Consider the following 23,504-nt stretch of genomic DNA (forward strand, 5'->3'; position numbering starts at 1 on the left):
TACCATGAAACAAATAAATGTACCAATAAATGCCCCATTAAATAATTACATTTATCATTTAATTATTTGATAAATCATCCATCCATCCATCCATTATCTTTTACCCGCTTCTTCCATTTTGGGTCACGGGGGTCGTCGGTGCCCATGTCCAGCAATCACTGTGCGAGGGACGGGGTACACCCTGGACAGGTCTTCAGTCCATCACAGGGACACACAGAGACAAATGAGACAAACAACCATTCACTCTCTCATTCACACCTAGGGACATGTTAGAGTTACCAGTTAGCCTAACATGCATGTTTTTGGTCTGTGGGAGGAAACTGGAGTACCCAGAGAAAACCCACGCATGCACGGAGAGAACATGCAAACTCCACCCAGAAAGGCCCCCAGACAGGGATAAAATGTCCCATTAAATACATAAATAAATGTACCATGAAACAAATAAATATACCATGAAACAAATAAATATACCATGAAACAAATAAATGTACCATGAAACAAATAAATATACCATGAAACAAATAAATGTACCAATAAAAGCCTGATTAAATAATTAAATGCAGCATTTAATTATTTAATACATCATTAAATCATTAAGTATATGATTAAATTATTGATTACACAATTAGTCAAATGTCCCATTAAATAAATAAATGTGCAGCCATGCCTACTTTAAATATTTTATGCAGGAAAAAAGTGTAAAGACATAAAACTGAAAGGGAGGGAGTCAAAAATCTGCAAGACTTGAAATGTTTATTTATTATTTTTTTTTACTGAATCCTGTTTACATGTTTTAAGGGGGAGTCAGCATTTTAAACTAAGATCATCTCCTGTAAAGAAAGAACGGTGTTGTAGTCGTCTGGGTCAAACCTTGAAATTCTTATGCAGTATCATGAGATGCCACTCTCAGAGTTTGTGCTGTGAATGACTCTCAAGTACTACCTCACTAAGTTTTAGCTCATTATCTGTAAAATGAGCCAAGTTATAGTATTTTTTGTGTTTGCTTATATTGAATAGCTGTGGCAGCCATTTTGAATTGAAATGACTCCAAAAGGTATTCATTTGTAGTTTGATCCAGTGATTATCTTCTGAACGTTTCATTAAAATCTGTCCAGTGGTTCATAAGATATTTTGCTAACAGACAAACATGGTTGACTTTAATAGTTGTTGCTTTTTGTTAACAAATATTTCACACAATATGCAGCACTTGGAATATGTATTGTGAATGACCCTCAGCTACTACCACACCAGATTTAAGCAAAGTATCGTTAAAATTGATTGACTTGTAGCCAAATTCATGCGTCTTGTCCCCCGTTGTGGAGCGAAGACGGGCAATAAGAAATACCCTCCGTCCATCCATGCGTGCAAGTTGTGAGCATGCTAACTTAAAAAATAAGTGTGGCACCGACTCAAATTTCGGTGTCTGGCTACATGTAGGCATAAGAAAGTTTCCTTTCGATAATTGGGTTGTCATGTCAAAATCCAAGATGGCTGCTGCCATAAATGTCCATTTTGTAGTGTGAACATGATAACTTGATATGAAAAATAAGCAACGATGTGTCGACTTCCATTTGTGACTGCATCTAGGTGTCAAAAAGATCGCTATCAAAAATTTAGTTGCTACGTCAAAATCTAAAATGGCCACTGCCATATATAGATGTAAACCAACCACACGTCTATCATTTGAGGAAACTTTGCTTACTAGTTTTCATATCACTTAAAAATAGTTTCATGTAATCTATTGTGGCTAAGGCCACCACTGGCCACCCCTTGGCTCCACCATAGCACTGGTCCCGGATAAAATTTCTCCCTCCACTCGTCATAATGCGTCATTCTGGACACAAGCAAAAAACTAAATAATAATAATAGTAACTACTTCTCTTCTCCTATAGAGTGTAACTTCTATCTTCTTGAATATCTTTCACCCAAAACATCAAGGTTTTCTTGAATCCCCTGTTCAGTTCCAGTCCAGAAAAACTTGAAAACTACAAATATTCACTATTCCTATCCCTCTGCGATGGGGGACTTCTTGTTAAGTTCAGTTAACTGTGGTAGCCATTTTGAATTGTGTAGACACTGAAAGTGAATCCAATATACAGTGTAGGTACACATCCAATGATTACATTTTCCAGGTTTCATTCAAATGTTTCCAGTGGTTAATGAGATATTTTGGTAACAGACACAGAGACATGAGTAAAAGCATTCATCATCCACCTTCGTCTTTTCAGCAGCAAGCAATAATATTTTGGCCTCCCATCCTCTTTGTTCACAACCTCACATGCCTCTTGCCTTCAGAGTTGAGTTCAGTCATCTGTAATTAGAATATCTGTCAGTCAGCCAAGTCATCCAACAACAATCTGTTCTCCTCAGTTAATTAAAAACGTCAAATAATAAGGTGCTGTTTGTTGGTTTCCTTTTCTGTTTATTTTACCCTCACAGATATCTAACAGATGTCAGCCTTCATCTGTACGCCAGGAATCCAGGACGAGGCGCAGACGGAGCTTCTTCTCGGGAAGCCACCCAGAGAAGAAGCAAAGACTTTCAGGGTGACGTCGACAGGTGAGTCTGAGGCTCAGCTTCTATGTATTTTAGGTCTATTCACACAATTTAAAAGCACTGTTCAAACTATTTTTGTGCACCGCCCATGTTCATGACCAGTGAGGCTCTGGCGAGACGGACAGTAAATTAAAGTTAATGTATGCTTCGTTTGCTTTACTAGTAGCTATCATTTTCAGCCTGCAGAACATTTCTTAGAGTGAATCCATCAGACTGTGCTGTGCAGTTAATGATGTGAACGCATGAGGAAAGTAATGTGCTGTAGAAAAAAATGGACTAAATTAGGCTGAAAACAAGTATCTGAAAACTGGTCCTTTCCTTAGTGAGGGGGATACCAGTCAGTGTGCAAGATCTCTACAGAGGTTGTGGAAATATGGGGTTTAACGGTACATGTATTCATACCAAATATTGTTTGGAACTCAGAGAAAGAAAAGGGAACTGAACAAAGACTTTGTGTTGGCTCCATGTCAAACCTAATTACTCATTTATAACAACATCCCTTGGATAGAAACAGCATGCTTGAAGAAAAAACAAATTAAAATAAAAACCTAGCTGCCTGTTCAAACAGCTACCAGACCAGACGTGGACAAATTCAGAACAAATGCCTTAGATGTTTTTATACCACCAGACAAGTAACCGTACCATGACACTGGATTTATTGCAAGTAATAGAACCACATTGCAAAGTTCTCACTAGCCAATAAAACCATCTTTTTACTGTATGAGCAAGTTCAAGCTACAGTTGTCCACCACTCATCCATATTTTGTTGTAAGATATCGTCTCTGTGTTCTAATGGTCTGAAGAAGACTCGAAGAGGTGTTGGATTCTACCTCAGAAGGTTTACTTTAAACTTCACTTGTAAAGTACAAAATCACCAGCACTGGGCCATACTGGAATTGCCACGCGGTCACAGCAAATGGCGCAGCGCGTCAGTTAATGCACACCTTTCTTCAGAACTGACCACACTTCCCAGAAGTAATCGCCACCTAGACATATGGAAAGGCCCTATACTACATCGTGTGACCAGTTCTCTTCCAATGAATTCTAATCATCTCGTGTTCCAAACGAAGGTGCGTGTCTGTTGGGAATTGTAGACGTGTGTATAAAATTCTTTCCTTCAAGAAGCAGAAACCATGTCACAAATAGTTTGCCTTTTTTAATACATTAAATTATACTATGAAAACTAAATAATCACACATTTCAACAAGATCATTTTGATAAAACTATACTTCATGGTATATACCTAAATGTATGCTAAATACATTTGTTTCCCTTAATGTATCTGTACCAGAAACATGTGAACCCACGATTTTAAAAGTGAGGTGCTTTATGAACCATAATTTTTGTGTATCCCGAAATAAGGCTCCAGAGTGAGGAAATCCTTAAACACCATTTTTCATTAATTCAACCTTTATTTATACAGGTTAATCCCATTGAGCCCCTCAGACTCATTTACAAGAGAGACCTGATTTCTTAACAAAGAGTGATGACAACAATGGACAACAACACCAATAGACATTCATAAAATAGGCATAGGCATACAAATTTGTTTCTCCTTTTTTTTCTTTTTCTGTTTTTTACAGATCAAAACAAAATAGCAATCAAAAGGACAATCGAGAGGAATAGTAGCAAAAAAAAAAAAAAAAAAAACAGATCATAAGGCGATTTAGGAAACTAAAAACAAGAACATGTCTGTATGGGTTTTTGCCAGAACTTTAACAGAGTTTTAAAGTCACTTAGAGAGGTCAAGGACGAGCGCTTCAGATCTTTTTGCAAGATATTCCATTAAACAGGAGCAGAGCAGTTGAAAGCTCTTTTGCCAAGTTCAGTTCTCATTGAGGGAACACTGCAGGTAATAATGTCCTGAGAGCGCACGCTGTAGCTGCACTCATGCAGAGACATGTAGGAGGAGATGTATGAAGGCAGCAGACCAAGAAGTGATTTAAAGATGAAAATGTACCAATGGAAGAGTTTGCATGAAGTTAATGATGACCAGTTAACCAGTGAATACTGGGTGCAGTGGTGGGTACGGTAGTTACAGCCAGTTATGAATCTTAGTGCACCATGATAGACAGCATCCAACATCTGCAGGGTCCTTGTAGAAGCGTTCATGTAAATAATGTCACTGTAATCGATGGAGGGAAGAAAAGTCGCAGTTAGAAGGCGTTTCCTAGCATTCCGAGTTAGACATGATCTGTTTCTGAAAAAGAAACCCAGTTTTACTTTCAATGTTATTTACCAAGTTCTTGACGTGGATTAAAAGAGAGATGCGACTCGACCAAGATACCCAAATACTTGTAGGAACCGACAAACTCAATAGGGACACCATTCGAGGATAAAACTGAGGGAAAGACTGCTGTGACTGACTTCCTGTTTGAAAACAACATCCCTTTGGTTTTGTCTGCAAGTTTGTTGACAGGTGTGTAATGTGCAGTATGATGTACTCTTGTTGCTCTTTTATTCACCATCCGTCTCTTTCTTCTTGTCTTTAGAGTTTAGAGCACCTGCTCCTTATCGTATTTTTCCCTGTATTTGGTGTATTTATGTGGCATTGTTACAGCGCCACTTACAGGTTTGACATAGTTGCAACAGCATTTGTGTCATTTTCTGTTTTCTTTATGGATGGAACTATTTCCAAATATTTTGCTGCGTTCAGGAGGGAAAAGATTGTTTCGGAAAGATGGCATTCCCATGCGGATGGGATCTAAGATAGAAGAAATGATGTAAAGAGCTTCCTCCAGAATATAACAGAAAGTGGTATCTGCTTGGCAGCACATGTTTATCAACGAGACATATTAACCTTAACAAAAGTAAGACTGTCAGAAATAAAGGCCAACGTTCTCATCCTTTAGATGTGACACTGTGGAGAAAAACCAATGCCCTAAACATTAGGGAATAAATAAGGTGAAATATGGGGACTTCTAGCCATCAAGCTAAGATTGTGTTAGGCATTAGGAGAGATTGATAAAAATTGACTGATGCAGTGACATTTCCAACTTCTGCCAGGATTTTAACAGCAGGCAATGATAATAGCAGCATGAGGTGTGGGAAACAATCAGATATGTCTTAGATGGCTTCTGCTGCCATGCTTTAATTAAAAGTGACACTGTTAAAACCACTTGAATAAGCAAACCTAACAGCAGGATCTCTGGAACAAATGATCATGGCTCTGTAGTGAGTAAGCAAATGTGGTAGATGCACAATTACACTATTTAAAAAGGGTTAAGGATGAGATGACGTGCATCAGTGACAACTTGTTTGCAGTTGCATCTGCATCTTTGTGCTTGCCACCTGTCGGTATAACCCAGTTGTTGCAGCTCATGCAGATTCATTGTTTCTGGGTAACATTTAGTCTAGCGGGTCCACCGGGAGCAAATCAGTCCAACCTTTGATTGCTCGTGTTGCACGTATTCTGTCTCCGACCAAAAAGTCAAAAGAGATTGTTAACTTGGGTAATGTAAAGAAATCTTCCTCTCAGGTAAATGGAAAGTATACAAGTAAATATTTTACTTTTTTTCCTACTTGCTGAGCTCCAACTTCCACCTTAAAATGTTTTCCTTTTTACCTGAATGTTGAAATAGTCGGTAAGGTTTGTTTCACCTTCTCTAAGTTTAGATTTAAAACGTTGTTTCCGTCTTTGAAATGCTGCTTCCCCCTTGAGATTCCTTCTGGCGGAAAACTTCCTACAAGAGCCGAGTTTCAACTGAAGCTTTAGATTTTAGCTCCTTTGTTTCTTTTTCTTCACATAATTATATGAATGCAGAAAAATACACGAAGCCTTCCCCAAACCTTTGTGTAAAAAGTGATTGTCAGAAGCTGAGCTGTCACTTCTCGCTGAAACTCGACAAAACTTGGGGAAAATTCATTCCCGAAGCAATCACTCGTCAGACTTCACACCTCAGCCCTGCTTCACCTCCGCAGGACGAGATCTGCCTTCTTCCTTTCCCTGAAGTCCGCTTATCCATAAGCCTCTTTCTTGAAGTGAAACGAGTAGTGGATAAATCCCAAGTTCCAACAATCTGTTTACTGCCTTTGGAGAATTTTTCACACCTAAACTGTGCAAGCTGTCAATCTGGGACTTAAACACACAAGAAAAGTATTTACTTCTCCTCCATGAGACCTATATATAAGTATTACAGTTTTTTATACCTAACGACAGCCCTGTTTTTCATGCTTAGCTGTTTTGGTTGTGACTGAGTAGGTGGAAAACATTTATCAGCTGCCTCTATAAAACCAGGCAGTGTTATGATAATAATAATAATAATTCCATGCCAGTATCCCTAATTTTGGATGTATATAAGGAGAAAACTATTCTTATTTAATAGAAGTGTCTTTTTGTAGTCAGATAAAGATATACTCATGTGGATTGCCAACACAAGTCCTTTAGTGCAAGAGCTAAACTAAATTATTGGAGCAATGCAGGGGATGCAAATATGATACATTTAGTTTGAAATAAATGTTCGTTTTAAACTAGACATGATCTTGATTCTTGTATCAAGGCTGTGGAAGGTTTGAGGTGGTTCAGGCATCTCAGTAGAATCAATCTCTGAGGAGGTTGTTTTACCAAGGAGACTCTTGGGCAGACCTGGAACTTGCTGGAGGGATTAAAGATCTCTGTCCTGGGAACATCCTGGGATGCCCCAGGAGGAGCTGGAGTGTTGCTACATAGATGGATGTTGTTTTATATTTGCTCAGCCGTTATGAGCAGTAATTTGGCAGGTACACAAATGTATCTTTAGACACACCTATTTGTATTTATATACTTATTGGGACATTATATTAACGTCCATACATTTCTGAAGCTTAACCATGACCCATAGCCTAAACCTAACCATTGCATTCCATGCCTAACCCTAACCCCATCGAGCGCTAATCTTAACACTGACCCAAACAATAAACCTAATCCAGGCCCACCTGACCTAACCTAACCTAACCATCTGACCCTTGACCCTAAATTTAACTTGTAACCCTGATCATAACACTTGTGACCTTTGACCCTGGACTCAGACCCTGACAAGGACCCCTGGCCCATAGCATCACAAAATACTTTCCCTCCTCGAAGCACTTTATTGAGTTGGGTCGTAATGGGAGGCATGGGTGATAGGGGTGCGTGCACTAGGAGCCAACGCAGTGATGGAGAATGCACTAATTGTTTTAATCCTAACCTAAACTTAAATCATACTTAAGCCCTAATTTTAACCCCTAAATTAAAATCAAAGTTCCACCATATTTGGACCAGGCTTTAGTCCCTACAAAGGACTACTGGTCCTGGAAAGGAAGGTGATTACAGAGAAAAAGTCCTAGATATGGTATCCAACACTAGGTTCACACACACACACCACACACACACACACACACACACACACACACACACACACACACACACACACACACACACACACACACACACACACACACACACACACACACACACACATACACAGAACACAGAGAGAGTTCCTAATTTATCATTTCAGTCCAACAAACCACAAAAGCATGTATCCATCTCTCCATGGTTCTTTCAACACTCTGGCAGCTATAAGCAGAGTTCCTGGGATGCAGAAACGAGGAGCTGTTCTGTGTACATAAACTGAGCTCCCAAGAGGCTCATTATGCTTCATTTTTTTCTCTAACTATAACGACTCCCCCTGGCTGCCGTTTATGGCAGCTTTAAGCTTCGTCCCAAACCAACACAAACCTTCCAGAAAATCTAAATGACTCATCGTATGTTGACTCACCGCCGGCAGGTGACCAAAGTCTTTTTGGACCAGAAGTGTTGTGGGCACAATTTAAAGTGGCTCCTTTGTATATCCTTTGCTCCCTTGTATATCTTCACCACTTAAAGCACTTAAAACACACCTGCCTATTGGCACACACACTCATTCTACTCTTTCTAGTCTATACAGTTTTTCACGGGCTACACAGTGCGTCTTCTCCACCAGCGACATTCACACTCACAGTGTCTATGTGGACTTCAGTGTGGAGAAGCCTATTTCAAGCTAACAACATTCAGACTGGCTCGTCTTCCTGAGCCACAGCATCCCTGGTGTATACATTTAAAACCATATATTTACATACCAGTGGTGATTTTAGCCTCTTTTTGGGGGTGCTCAAGCACCCCTAAATTTTAACTCAGCACCCCTGAAGAATTAGGAAACCATCATTAGGATTTTATTAGGAAGCTTAGTTCCCAAATCTTAGATTCACCAAAATATTTAATACATTTGAATTAAATATGGAATAAATGATGACAGTCTTATAAAGTCAGTAAAATCTATGATTTTATTTTTCATGAGTCGGATCCTCAATGCCATTTGTCACTCAATCCAATATGCTCATCAGCAACTGACCAATCGGCAACCTCAATTTGTCCCGAAGGTAAACGCCCCTTACCAGCTGGAGCTCCACCCCCTTTTTCTCTGACAGCATTGTTGGCGCGTTGCATTACAAACGCTTTAACATAGGTTAATGGTTAAATTAAAGGTTAGTGCTTAAAGCTAGTTGTACTTTGTTTTGTATGTAGATATATGTTGTAACTTCTGGTTGCATAAGTTTAGTCTTTGTTTGCTATGATCCTTTAAAAGTCCTATTTGTGACTGAGCTCCTTGTTTACGACCATACCACCCTGAACACGCCTTATCTCGTCCAATATCGGAAACTTAGCAGAGTTGGGCCTGGTTAGTACTTGGATGGGAGACCGTCTGGGAATACCAGGCTCTGTAAGAACAAAGTCCATGCTCAGTAATCCAGGTATACAATCCAACATTTTTCAGTCAGGTCATCTGGAGAGTTTCTTTCTAAAGAAACTGTCCAGATGACCTGACTGAAAAATGTCAGACTCTGTAAGCTTTTGCACTTCTCCAAAACCACACCAGGGGGTGCGTTGTTCAAGCCAAGAGCCATTGTCAGTACTGGGGGCTAAGCACCCCTAAAGGTCAGATTTAGAATTGCCTCTGTTACATCCACTGAATGAAAGGACACATTACCATTTTTTCACCAAGATTACTATGCCTTTACACAATTTGGGAAAGTTCAGATTATGATGGTGTGGCATTTGAAGCTTCGGCTAGGCTAGTTGACAACATTTAGGTAAATTCAGGTCAAATACAAAACAGGTCTCTCTTGTAAATGAGTCCTCAAGGCTCATTGAGACTAACCTGTATAAATGAAGGTTGAATGAAATTCAATGCCTTTTAAGGCAAATGGTTCTTTGTCTGACATCCATGACAAGATTAACAAAATGGGCAAAATATCAGGAAGTGAATTGTTGTTCTTCACAAGTCTGGTTTATCTTTGGGCAAAATTTCATTCAGTTTTTTCATGTGAGGTACAAAAGTGAGACCATTTATCACCAGTGTTATACATACAAGATACTGAACAATTCACTATTTAATAAATACTTCATAAAATACTTTAGGTGGTGTTTAATTTGTGCTGGGAAAATAAGCTTCTGATCATCAATCCCAGATCCAAAGGTCTGATCAGGCTTCTGGTCAGGGCCTTTGACTGCAGTGGAGAACCCAGCTTAGGCTAAAAGCTCTTTTCATCTCTAAAAATATCTTTCTGCTCTTGCCCGTGGCTCTGCTGTCAAGAATAAATGCTAGAAGAGAATGTTTTGACACCGACAGGTTTCCTTTTCTCAGCAGATACATGAATAAGTAACAGGGCTTTGCTTTCAGCCGTGTCTCTAGTGTGTGCGCACATCTTTCTGCCTTTTTTAGTTGGACTGTAGCAGCTGGCTCTGCATTTTTGTTGTTGTTGGATTGAAGCTTTGGGGGATAGGAGACAAGTTCGTGTTGAAGTGTGTGCTGTGGTTGTGTTGACCATTTTAACAAAGGATTCTTGTTTGCATGTTTTACCTATGCTACAGTTAATAGTGTATTTGCAGATTTGTGTGTGTCACTCGGTGGAGCAGGTATGTACCACTTTCTAACGATCATTACTGCGCTGCTGTAAGCAGTGAGCAGATTTTAAATAGAACTTTTCATGATTAGTAACAAAGTCAGTCATTATGAAAAGATTTTATCCTCTCCAGTGTTACACCTCAACGCTTCTGCTATCTGAGCCTTCTGAAGTTTTCAGGCGCTTATTCTGTTCCTCACACTTTCTTCTTTTTTCAGTTCCTCAAATGCGCTCAGAGACAGAAACAAAACTTAGCAAACATTTATTACCGCACCCTACCAAAACATAAAGGTTGGTGTTACCTGCACATTTGAACAAAACTTGTTGAACCTAATCATTCAATGGACATCTATAAGGTTCAATTCAATTCAGTTTATTTATGTAGTGCCAAATCACAATAGAAGTTGTCTCAGGGCACTGAACAAAATCATTCACATACATAAAGATGCCAATTAGTAAAATTTATCATATTGAATCTTCACTTCATCTCATTCTCCCTTCCTGAGCAAGCCCAATGGCAACTGTGGAAAGGAAAAACCCATTTTTTCAGGAAGAAACCTCCAGCAGGACGAGCGGCCATCTGCTTCGACCGGCTGGGTTTGAGAGGACAGGAAGGAGAGATAAACACAGAATGGCAGGTCCAGATGTACTTTCTATAGGAGCAAAGACAAAACAGAAGACAGATGTTAAGATAGAAATAATTACAAATCCAAACAAGTAGAGTAAGTAAAGACAGCAGCAGAGTGAGGAAATTTGGTCAATTTGTCCTCCAGCAGTCTAAGCCTATAGCAGCATAACTAAGGGATAGCTCAGGAAACCCAAGACAACCCTAACTAAAGGATTTATCAAAAAGGAAAGTCTTAAGACCAGTCTTAAAACTGGACAATGTGTCAGCCTCACGGACAGAACCTGGAAGTTGGTCTCACAAGAGAGGAGCCTGATAACTGCCTCCCATTCTGCTTTTAGAAACTCTAGGGACCACAAGTAAGCCTGCAGTCTGAGAGCAATGCGCTCTATAACTGGTTAACTTTTGGAGTCAAAACAAATTTAAGATGGCAGCCACATCTAAGTGATTTGAAAAAATACAAAAATGGCTATATCTCACGTTTACAACTATTGGTCTAAAGATCAGTGTGGCCGTACCTGAGACTGATCCTCTACAGATATTCTGTGCACGTTACCATTTGTTACTAGCGTCAACTCTGTAAGTCTGTTAGCAAAATATCTAATGAACCACTGAATGGGTTTTATTGAAACTTTCAGGAGATATTTGCTGGAATGCCATATTTGACAGCTGATTTTGCCAGTTCAGTTTTTAACAAAAATCTATTTGTTGTAACATCTTGGAAACCGTAATTTAATGAGTTTTAAAGGGGTGGAGCAGAGGTTGGAGAAGGTGGGCCCGTGATCGGAAAGTCACTGGTTCAACTCCTTGTACTGACAACATCAAACTGTGGGTGGGAAAGGTGAAGCACCCACACCTGCCTCCACCCTCATTCGTCCCACTCTGGGCCCTTGTGCAAGGCCCTTAACCCCCACCATCTGCTCCCCCGGGTGCCCTAGATAGCAGCTCTCTGCTTAAAAACAATCGCCAAGTCTTTGTGTGAGTTAGTTCGCTGTGGTGACCCCTGAAGAAGGGAGCAGCCGGAAGAAGAAACAAAAAAAAAAAAAGAGTTTTAAGAGTTTAGCAAATTTTCTGTTCCGTGTAACAAAAAAAAGAGACTTGCTTTACATTCTTTAAAACATTTTTATCAAACAGAGGTGGGGAAATGGCGCTGATACAACAACCACCAATAGAGGTAACTAAGGTGCCACAATCTTGTGCAACATTTAGACAAGCTGTCCACATAAGAATGCAAAAGTGGCATTGAAAGTTATTGGGTTATTTTTTTCTGATGCTAGGAACCAGTTTTGAAAACTACCATTTATGCCTCTAAAATGTAGCGTGGGTGCAAGGCTGAAGTAATAAAAAAAAAAAACCTTTGCAAATCCACTAAACATAATTCCCAGGTGGACAGGTCCTGTGTTGTCAATCAAAGGATGTAAATATAGGAGCTGTTTTCCACCAACTTTAAGAGTCTTCCACCTATTTCACCTTTAAGGCTCATCTGAAACTGTATTTGAAGGAACATGGACCATTATTTACCATCAGATTACTACAAATTATTGATGAAAGGAGCTAAAGATGACACATTTCCAGGTTGTACCCTGAACCTGACATTCACTGCCGAATGAGAAGACTAAAGCAACTATTCACCAGACAATGACTTTTAAAGGAATTTCAACTGAGAAGTGAGCTGCAGATATTCTTATGTTTAGAAACTCATGAAAGAAACGGCATGCATATTTTAAGTTGTGCAGTGGCTCGTCTTTTCTCCGGTCCCCATCACAATCGACCCCTGGCTGACAAGGCCGAGGGAGGTCAGAGCTGCCTGTCTAGATGTCAGAACGATGACAGGTCCCAGATGGTCAAGTTTTAAGGAAGCTTGCAGTTCATCTGTAGATCTGTACCCAATGTGCTTTTAATAGGAGTTAAAAGATTATTGGAAAAATGATTAGGTAATTTCTGACTGACCTCAACCAACTAACAAATTTCTCTCACTAATGTCAATGCTAAATATGATTAGAGAATTGTTGCACTATTTTCAAACTGAAGCACAGTGTGGGTTATTGTTCCCCATTGCAGAGAGAAAAAGGGGAATTTGAAATACCCTCGTTCATCCGTCCATGCATGCATGTTATAAATGGTAAATGGACTGTACTTATAAAGCGTCTTTTTATCTTATCAAGATACTCAAAGCACTTTACAATATCATTTACCCATTCATATAGCACTCTACTAGATCTATACAAAGAATAATCTGGATCTGTAGAGACTAATCAGAGCTTTATCACATTCATACACTGATGGGACACACATCGGAGGCAATGAGGGGTTCAGTGTCTTGCCCAGGGACACTTCGACATATGACTGCTGGTGGAATCAAACCCCCAACTTTCCCATTGGAGAACGACTGCTCTAACCACTCAGCCACAGCAGCTCCTGTGAATATGATAACTTGAAAAATAGGTGAGGTACCATCATTCTAGAATTGCGCCGCTCGGGGTCGCTGCATGTTGGAGTAGCTCTGTTACTTTCATTCTGAGTTATTGCTTTTGAAAACTTTAATTCCTCTTTTTTTCTAGATGGAAATCACTTTTTTTGGATGATTATTTCCTTTGGTATCGGATACTGTGCATCTGGAAGGATTTTTACTGAAACCGTTTTACTTTTGGCCATTTGTTATGATGGGTAACCATGGCAGCAAGGTGGGGGTTTTAACAGCCAGGAGCAGCTGATTAACATTTTAAAGCTCAAATACCTCAACTACAGCCCCAAATCCCAAATGAGTTGAAAAGGAGGCGCCGTGGATGAATTCCCGTCAACCTGGCAGTGGTGCTCGAGTACCTGACCTCTGAGATCCTGGAGCTGGTGGGAAACTCAGCTCATGACAAAGGGAGGACTGGGATCATCCCCCGGCACCTTCAGCTGTCTTCCTTGGCGACGAGGAGCTCAGCAGACTGCTGAGAGGAGTGACCATTGCTCAGGGAGACATTCTGCCCAGCATTTAGGCAGCCCTGCTGCCCAGGACCCAGGAGGACCGGGAGGCCCGCTGGATCTGACATCAAGCTGGATTCGGTTGGACAGATCAGTATTTGTGGCCATATTCTTCAGAGTCGCTACAGGAGATCCTTCCTGCTCACAGCTATCAGCATCTCAGGTCTCTCAGGTCTCTCTTATAAATGAGTCCTCGGGGCTCTATGGGATTTACCTGTCTAAATAAAGGTTGAATGAATGAATGAATCTATAACAACTCTTGAATGAAACCAGGATGATGAGCTACAACACTTAATTTCCCTTTGTGATTAATAAAGTGTTTTGAATTGAATTAAATTGAATTGAATCATGGTGTGTGGCTACATTTAGGTGTAAGAAAGATTCCTTTCAAAAATTAGGTTGCTACATCAAAATCCACAATTTTTACCATTGTAAATGTAAGTCTCTCTTGTGAGCTGAATAATATCAAATTACTTTATACGTTAACCTTGTGAGCTGGATAACATAAAAAAGTAACGTGCTGACTTCCATTTTGACGTGTGGCTGCAACAACTTAAACTCTGATTTTACAAGAATGGGTCAAAGTATCAAAAAGCTGAAATATTTGGTGATAGTTGAATGTTTTATGATTGTTTAAAAGTTGAATGGACGTTCTATATGGCAGTATGCTGAGGTAGTTAGAGTTCAAAGACCTCAGTATCTTTAAAATACTTATAAGTAATAAAATGGTAGAAAATAAAAATTGTAATATAATAGTAGTAAAATGTAAAATAGTTGGTCTTTTATTGCATGTGTTGGTTGTTGCCAATTATCTGTTGCAACCATCTTGAATTGGGATGACTCCAAATGTTAATTTCATCCATTTATTTATGTAAAAGGACAGTGCACATTAATCAATAATCCACAAATATACATTTTCCAAAATTAGCACAATAGCTAAATTTCATCCTCGTCTTGATCTGTGGAGGCGGAGTTTCACTGAGATCAGTTCAGTGTTGCATGAAATATTTCACTAACAGATGGTGTCCTTATCATTTAAATGTCAAATATTTAAACCAATTTGTTGCTGTGGCAAAGGTGTCAATTCTGCAGACTTATAATGGTGAGGTTGCAGGTTCAAGCCCAGGTTGTGTCAGGTGGGGCATCTGGCGTAAAACCCTGGCCAAATTGTTCATGTGAGATTGCTCACTGTGGCGACTCCTGAAAAAGGGAGCAGCTGAAAGAGTTTGTTACATAACATGCAGCACTTGTAGTATGTGTTGGGCATGACTGAGTAAATACTACTACTACCCTGACCACAGCAAATACTAGCTCAGTCTCTGTAAAACTGTCTGGGTAACAGCCGCCTTTGTGTTTTGTATGGTCAATTGGTTATGTCAATCAGCTTCTATAGTTTGTGGCAATGTTTTAAATTTAGTTCTTGCTTGAGCAGTATTGATCAGAGTACATGTTGGGGATGACTCACAGCCATTAACACTTTCCACAATTTGCCAAATACGTATCTGTAAAATTGCCTGAAGTATACCCATGTTGTGTTTTCTTCTATCAGATATCTGTTCAACCTTTCTGAATGGGACTGTCTCCTAAATAGGGAAGTATGAGATTGTCATTGTATGTTCCCATACAATAACAAAATTAGTTCTCTGCATTTAACCCATCACACCTGAGATACACCCAGGTGGAGCAGTGGGCAGCTATGCAAGCGCCCATATTTGAGCATCTAAGGTTTTCTTTCTGAAACTGATATGAGCATCTGTCCACTGCTTCATGAGATATCTCTGTGGTGGTAAAGACTTTGTTAGTGGGATATAAACATGGGTGAACGGTTGAATGTTTCCAAAGGAGAATATTTTTAAGTAAGTTCCAGTATAAATGGCAAAATGTCTATTGGAAAACAGCATTTATTGAATATTTCCATGCAGCAGAGGTTAAAAAGGCTGTTACAAACATGGTCAGTTGTTTTAAATACAGCAGTGATACTCTGTAATATGGCATACTGTGTTTCAGTTCAGTCTGGCCCATGCAGGACTAGTTTGTGATTTAACTAACGCTTGTACAGAATATATCCTTTTTAATGAATGAAGTAAAAAGCTTTTGATTTGGCTCCATCAGCTCCTGTGGTTAAAGATTTCTGAGGATCTGTCTCCATTCTGACAGGCCTAATGAGTTTGTGAGGATAAGAATCGACAAAGCTTGTTCCATTGCTAATTCACTTTACTGCCATGGAGCCTGCCTCTGTTGTAGATTAATAAAGAGTAATTTTGTTAAAATCACAAGTGTGATGGTACAATCACAGCAAATCAACATTTACAAAGCCATATAAATGTAATACTGTTTGTGGGCCTACCTACACATCAACAGGCACAATCTTTTGGTGTGCCAATTTTTTAACATCAGCGGTAGGAACGCATATTTTTTTTACTCAACACATAATAGTACTGGTATCTTTAGGAATTTTGTTGTTTTACTTATACAAATGACATCTGCCGCTGTGGAGAGAGACAAAGAGTTAGAATTGGGTTTGTGTCAAGATAGGTTGGAGTCAGGTTCAAATCTCAGTTGAGGATTTTGGGAAGATCTGCCATTGTTGAGCTGGAGTGTTGGAAAATGTATTTCCTGTTCAATAACTGAAGGGGATGCTTGGTTTGGTTTGCCAAATCATGTGTCAGACACAGAAAAGACAAAAGCACAGTGGCCCTCTGATGCCTCTGATGGGACAGACCAAGAACTTTCTGGAGGGCTTATGTATTTTCTCTGGCCTGGGAATGCCTTGGGGTCCCCGGGTGGTGCTGGAGAGTGTCGTTGGGGAGAGGGAGGTCTGGGTTTCTCTCCTGGACCTGTTGCCTCCAAGACAATTCAATTCAGCTTATTTATATAGCTCCAAGTCACAATAGACCACTCAAGGCACTGAACAAATGCGTTCATAAAAATTCAGTTATTAACATTATTTATCTAAGGTAGGGTAGACAACAGATTATGCCGTCTTCATTTTGTCTCTGTCTCCCATCCTGAGCAAGCACAGGGCAACAGTGGGAAGGAAAAACTCCAGGACAAAATCTCGAGCAGAACCAGGTTTAGGACCATCTACTTCGACCGGCTGGGTTTGAGAGGACAGGAAGGAGAAACGGACACAGAATGGAAGGCCCAGAATGGAGGCGAGCAGGTCCATCAATAGGAGGAAAGACAACTCCACCCACTCCCCCCCCCCACACACACACACACACACACACACAAAGTCCCACATGTCAAGATAGAAACAAATACAAATACAAACTATTAGTTTGTAACTATTCATATGATGAAATGAGGTCAGTTTGTCCTCCAGTAGTCAAAGTCTATAGCAGCATAGGATAAGGGATAGGTCAGAAAAACCAAGCCAACCCCAACCATAGGATTTATCAAAAAGGAAAGTCTCAAGACCAGTCTTAAACCTGGACAATGTGCCTTATGGACAGAAACTGGAAATTGGTTCCACAAGAGAGGAGCCTGTTAACTGAAAGATCTTCTTCCCATTCTGCTTTTGGAAACTCTAGGAACCACAAGTAAACCTGCAGTCTGATAGCGAAGTTCTCTGCTAGGAAAGAAGACCCTTCTATGGATAAAAGGTAGAAGATGGAGATGGAAGTTTTATATTTGAAGTCAGCTTACTTTAGGAATTTGCTGATTCATCAATCAACTGTTTCAACTGTACTTGAAAACATGTTGTCCTGTCCCAGTGTGGTGTTAATGAAGTGGCCATTAAAAATCTTTCCTCCAGAAAAGATAGAACCTCTGACTAACCTTCATGTGGTACAGTGTTTGCTGAAAGCATGATATGATGAACGTACCTCCTTCAGATCAATGAGAGGGGGATGTTTAGCTCCAAAGAGAGAAGCTTTCTTGTCTTTTTGCCAGTGACTTGTCTTGAACAGAGCCGACTGGGACACGCACTGCTGCGCAGCTAAAGATCTTGTTGTCATTTCTGACTGCATTGCAGTTTGAAGCCTGAACGGCTTGACCAGCCCAGTGAGGCAGCGATGACGTCTTGATGTCTCTCATCTCTTGGCAACAGAGACATTTCCAGCTCCTTTCTCCAAGGTCACCTTGTTCTTTCCTTTAATTAAGTTGTGTTTAGCTGAACTCAGTTGGATTCCACACTTCTTAACAAGTTTGTTTGTTTTACAGCTATTTGTCCTTGCTGAGAGTTTAGACTAGAAATAGGAATTTACTTTTTTTTTTATCAAATATTGTTGCTAATTTCTCTTTATTTGTTTAGTTTTCTGCTGGCGTTTTTGCTTTGCATTTAGAACAGAAACAGTAGAAATATATATATATATTTTTTTTTACAAATGCCAGATGTCCTTCCTGACACAACCACAGACCACCGAGCTACCACAGCCCTCTGTGTGGAGCAGCGAGCTGCTATCTAGGGCACCCAGAGGCGCAGATGGTGGAGGTTAAGGCCTTGCTCAAGGGTCCATACTGGAAGTGTCCCCATCATTTGCCTCTTTAATGTCAGAAAATGTTTTTCTTTCTTATACATCTATGAGCTGCACGGCCTATTCTGCCACTCTTTGGCAATTTAACCCCACTAAGTCAACTGTTAATGCAAGTTGAATTTGAACAGCTGACATTTGCTGAAAGCAGGAAAATGGCAAAAAATTGTATAAAAAGCTGAAATGTAGCAGAAATTAGCAGAAGGTTCAGGTTAGGTTTATTGGTCATATGCAAAATCAACTCAAGGTTAGCAATGCAATGAAATGCTTAGGACGAGGAGAACCATCTCAACTCGTCCCAACGAAACAAAACAACAACAAAAAACAAACAAACAAGAAATACCAAAGCATGCAGCAAAAATACTAAAAACATACTAAAAATACTACTAAAATACTAAATAAAACAAGGTGCCAAAGTTGAAAAAGAAATACATCTACAGTATGATTCGGTTAGCAGTGAGGTTCTTTCAGCATCATGGTTCTGTTCTGTTAGTGGTGTGGTCTTGTTAGCAGCTTAGCAGGTCTTGTTAGTAAGTCCAGTCAGCAGCTTGATGGTAATAATGACCGAAGCAACTGTCCTCACAGATCGTAGTGCAGAACCTAGTCCAGCAGACAGAGAACATCCCAGGTTTCCTTGCGGAACCGAATGGGTCCATACTGCTTGTGCAGGCAGGTGGAGGATAATAAGAATGAGCTGAAACAGGAAGAGAGCTTGATTAAATTACAAACAAAACTGAAATTACCAAAAAAGAAACTGAAATGTGCAGAAATGAAATTATCAAAAAAAAGTAAAAAAAGCTAAAAAATAATGCAGAAAGAAACTGAAAGGAGCATAAAAAGTAGACATCTGAAAAAAAACTACAAAAGAAGGAAATTAGGAAAAAAAAGACAAATTTCTAAAATTATCAGACGAGTACCTAAAATAATCTGAAAAATATCAGAATACCTTACATTAGCTAAATGGAGCTAAAGGAAGCTGTAATTAGCATAAAGTAGCTGAAAAGAGCTGAACCAGAACAACAGCTGTGTTTTAAATAGCAAAAAGGGATTGAAGGATGTGAAGAAAGCTCCATTCATTTTCAATGATGAAAACATGGCTGAAAAAGCTAAATACAGTAGTCCCTCGTTTATCGCGAGGGTTCCGTCCACAGCCCCCCGCGATAAGTGAAAAAACGTGAAGTAGGGATAGTAGTACAAGTAGTAAGTAGTAGTAGTGGGTAGTAGTTTATTTTAGCAAATATATATATATAAATTTTTTATATATATATATATATATATATGACCAAAGGCATTTTAAACCCTTCCCACACTCTTGCAATATTCTAAACAATGTTTCTAAACTCTAATCGCTCTAAGAGAGCACAGCATGTCATGAAATTAGCTCTATGCCATGGCTGCACTCTGCGCTCTCGGCCACGCCCACTTCTCCGCAACAATAGGTGGCAGACAACGGTGATCATCGTGCTGCTTCAGGGAGCTTCTCCCTGCACCTGTGTGCAGCCCACAGGTGCAACCAGTTCTAAATCATTTAAAATAATTTATTTTAAACAAAAAAAATCCATACAGCTCATGCATCTCGTCCATCAATCAGCCAATTGTGTGTCATATCCAATCTTACTTTGAAAAACTGCGAAAGAGCGAGTCCGCATAAGTCGGGCCGCGAAGTAGTGAGGGACTACTGTATCTCAAGAAGAAAATGATGCACAAAGACCAAGTCAGAGCAGGAATGTCCAGAATGAGCTGAACGTTTTGATGTATTAATTCTTGAACTAGAACAAAAGTTGTGAAACGACTTGCGTGCCGAAAAACTCTTGAAAAATAATGGATCTCAATATAGTGAATGATTTATGAACATTCAGACAGAACCTCACCCTCGACCTGAAGATAGCAATCCATCCTTTTCTGGTTGAGGACCATGGCCTCAGATTTGGAGGTGCTGATTCTCATCCCAGCCGCTTCACACTCTGCTGCGAACCGCTCCAGTGAGAGCTGAAGATCACGGCACGATGGCGCCAACAGGACCACATCATCTGCAAAGAGCAGAGATGGAATCCTGAGGCCACCAAACCGGAATACCTCTGCCAGCTGGCCGCGCCGAGAAATTCTGTCCATAAAAGTTATGAACAGAATCTGTGATCACGGGCAGCCCTGGCGGAGTCCAACTCCCACCCTGAAGGGGTCCGACTTACTGCCGGCAATGTGAACCAAACTCTTGCTCTGCTTGTTTAGGGACCGAACAGCCCGTAACAACTGGCTCCCAATCCCATACTCATGGAGCATCCCCCCAGTGTACCTCGAGGAACAGTTGAACGCCTTCTCCAAGTCCACAAAACACATGTAGACTGGATGGGCAAACTCCCATGGCCCATCGAGGACCCTAGTGAGGGTAAAGAGCTGGTCCAGTGTTCTACAAATTAAATAATAAATAATTAATTGTCACACGCTCAACTGTGATGTAAGGCTATAAACCAAATAGACAAGTGGTTCAAGTAAATTAAATGGCTCAAATAAAAGTGCAGTGGAGGATACTTCCAGGACCCCAACAGGAAGTGTAGTGAACGATGGACTAGTTACCATCAAAGATCTTAGTCCTTTCTGAAGTGGTACTCATAAAAAGTTTAAAATTCAACTGTATTTGAAGTTTTTCTAGAGCTATAAAGCAAAATAAACCTGTGTTTCATCACTTCAGTTGTTGGGAAGGTTCTTTTGTTGCCATGTAGAAAACGGAGCAGGAGAAATAAATAGAAAAAGTCATGAATATGTAAAAAAAAAAAATAAATAAAGATTCAAGGCCATATGGACTGACATCTCGTAGCATCTCACGTTTTATTTATGAGATGATTTCCAGTGTGAAGCGTTCACCAAAGACTCCTGCGCAGGAAGTCCTCTCTTTGATTCCACCTCATCCTGCATCGTCGTCCTCCTTTAATCAGCCCAGTGTCACCTGCTGTTGACAACATGTCTGCAGGGACTGTCGGGCCCATCTTGGTCAGGAGGGGAGGGGAGACGAGCAGCAGGGAGGGGGGAGCTGGCAGTCGTATTAGGTAGAAGTGGAACACTGAGGAGTCCTTCCTTCCTTTTTCTTTTTCATTTCCTCCTTCGACACCCGCTCGAGCCACAGCAGCTTCGGGCTTCTCTTCCAGGTGGGGGCTTTGCCTCTTGAGGTAGTTCAGCAAACAGCCCGATCAAAGCAAGACTTCAGTGATAAGACGAGCGTCCTGTACGAGGTGAGTCTGACAGCAGTGGCTCCTGTTTGGATGCTTTCGTGGGCTTCAGTTGTGAAGAGTTGCTCCGGCTCTTTATGCTCCACAACGCTGAAGAACAACAACCTGCAGCCTTCTTTAACACTTTACAGCAGAAGAAGACCATTAACATGACTTGCTTGAGTTCTTACTGGTTTCTTAATAGTGTGGATGCTTATTAAATATTCACACATTCATTTTTCTTCCATACGTTTTTCAGCACGTAACTTGGTTCCACAATTCTTGTTCTGTTTCAACACTTCACGCATCAAAACATTGAGCTCATTCAGGCCATTCCTTCTCTGACTTTTGATATCTGAGCAATTTATGTTTTGTAGCTTTTTAGTTTATCTCATTGAAAATGAACTGAGTTCTCTTCATATCTTTCAACCTCTTTGATCCATTTAAAATATTTTACTGCCCGTTAGTTTTTTTCAGCTGTTTTCCAGTATTTTTCAGCTAAATTTACCATTTATTCTGTTTTGTGTGCTAATTTTCACATTCTGTGCTTCTTTCCTTTAATTTCAACTTTTTAAATTTCTAATCTTTCTGCTAATTTCAGTTTCTATTTTGCTAATTTCATCTTTTTGTAATCTATTCAGCCTTTCTCTGCCTGTTTCAACTTATTCTGCTCAATTCTGCTATTCTGTTCCACACACACATTTAATTATTTTGTTTTCCACATTTATGTTCCTGCTTTCAGCACATACCAGCTGTTCAAATTCAACTCACATCAACAGTTTAGCAGTTTTCAGCAAACATCATTCAGCAAAATTCGCACTGAATTTTAGCAAGAAATAACATTTCTCTAGTTACAACATTCCAGGAAAACAAGGAAGAGTTATTTTCACATGACGGAGCCTGTTGTTGGGTGTAAATGGTAATGGACACTGTGCAGTGAGCTGGATGAATCTCCCTCATATCATCAGAACTTTTTCTGACTACGGATTAAATCCCAATGCTAATACTGTTAGCATGCGAGCTGATTAAGTCAATTTGTTTTTAGAGCCTGTTTCTAAAGATCAATGGAAAATGTCAATGGATGGTTGGCTCCTCTTCATCACCATTTCCCCAACTATTCATCAGCTCCATCACCCGGCTCTCACGTTGTGACGTAATCGCCGGTCTTATCTTTTGTTCTTGTAGCATTTTTATTCTCCGAAGCTGTTGAGAGAGCAGGACTGAGCGTGTTGAATATTGTATGAGATCATTCTGCATGGCTGAGTGGCACAGCTGGTGAAAATCAAGGCTTTGCAATAGAACACAACAAAAGTAAAAGCCTCACTTTTCCTCTTGTACATCCGATTCTCCACCAGCTTGATGTTGTTGACTCATGAGCTCCAACTGAAGCTTCCTTTAGTTAGTAAGTGATCATATTCATTCAGCCTTTATTTATACAGGTTAATCCCATTGAGCCTTGGGGACTCATTTACAAGAGAGACCATATGGAGATATTTAGTTTTTGTTTCATCTTACAGTTTATTATGGTGGCCCTACAGTGTAAATGAACAGCATTTGAAAAAACAGAATTACATTTGAAAAAACAACAAAACCACAACAACATTTGAAAAAAAAAAAAAAAACAGAATTACATTTGAAAAAACAACATAAACACAACAACATTTGGGAAAAAAAAAACAGAATTACCTTAAAAAAAAAACAGAATTACATTTGAAAAAACAGAATTACATTTGATTAAATACTTTGTACAACAAAACCACAACAACATTT

General features: G+C 39.8%; 1 protein-coding gene across 1 annotated transcript in view; it reads left to right on the forward strand.

Moving 5' to 3' along the window:
• Nucleotides 1–23,504, forward strand: part of nav3 (neuron navigator 3) — a 334,495-nt gene that overhangs the window by 241,177 nt on the left and 69,814 nt on the right. The window contains exon 10 of the mRNA XM_037696241.1: nt 2,440–2,559. Coding sequence (XP_037552169.1) covers nt 2,440–2,559 — 120 coding nt within the window. The remainder of the gene's footprint in view (nt 1–2,439; nt 2,560–23,504) is intronic.

The sequence above is a fragment of the Nematolebias whitei genome, chromosome 22 (genome assembly GCF_014905685.2).
Source record: "Nematolebias whitei isolate Nwh7 chromosome 22, NemWhi1, whole genome shotgun sequence".
In the NCBI taxonomy this organism is placed as follows: domain Eukaryota; kingdom Metazoa; phylum Chordata; class Actinopteri; order Cyprinodontiformes; family Rivulidae; genus Nematolebias; species Nematolebias whitei.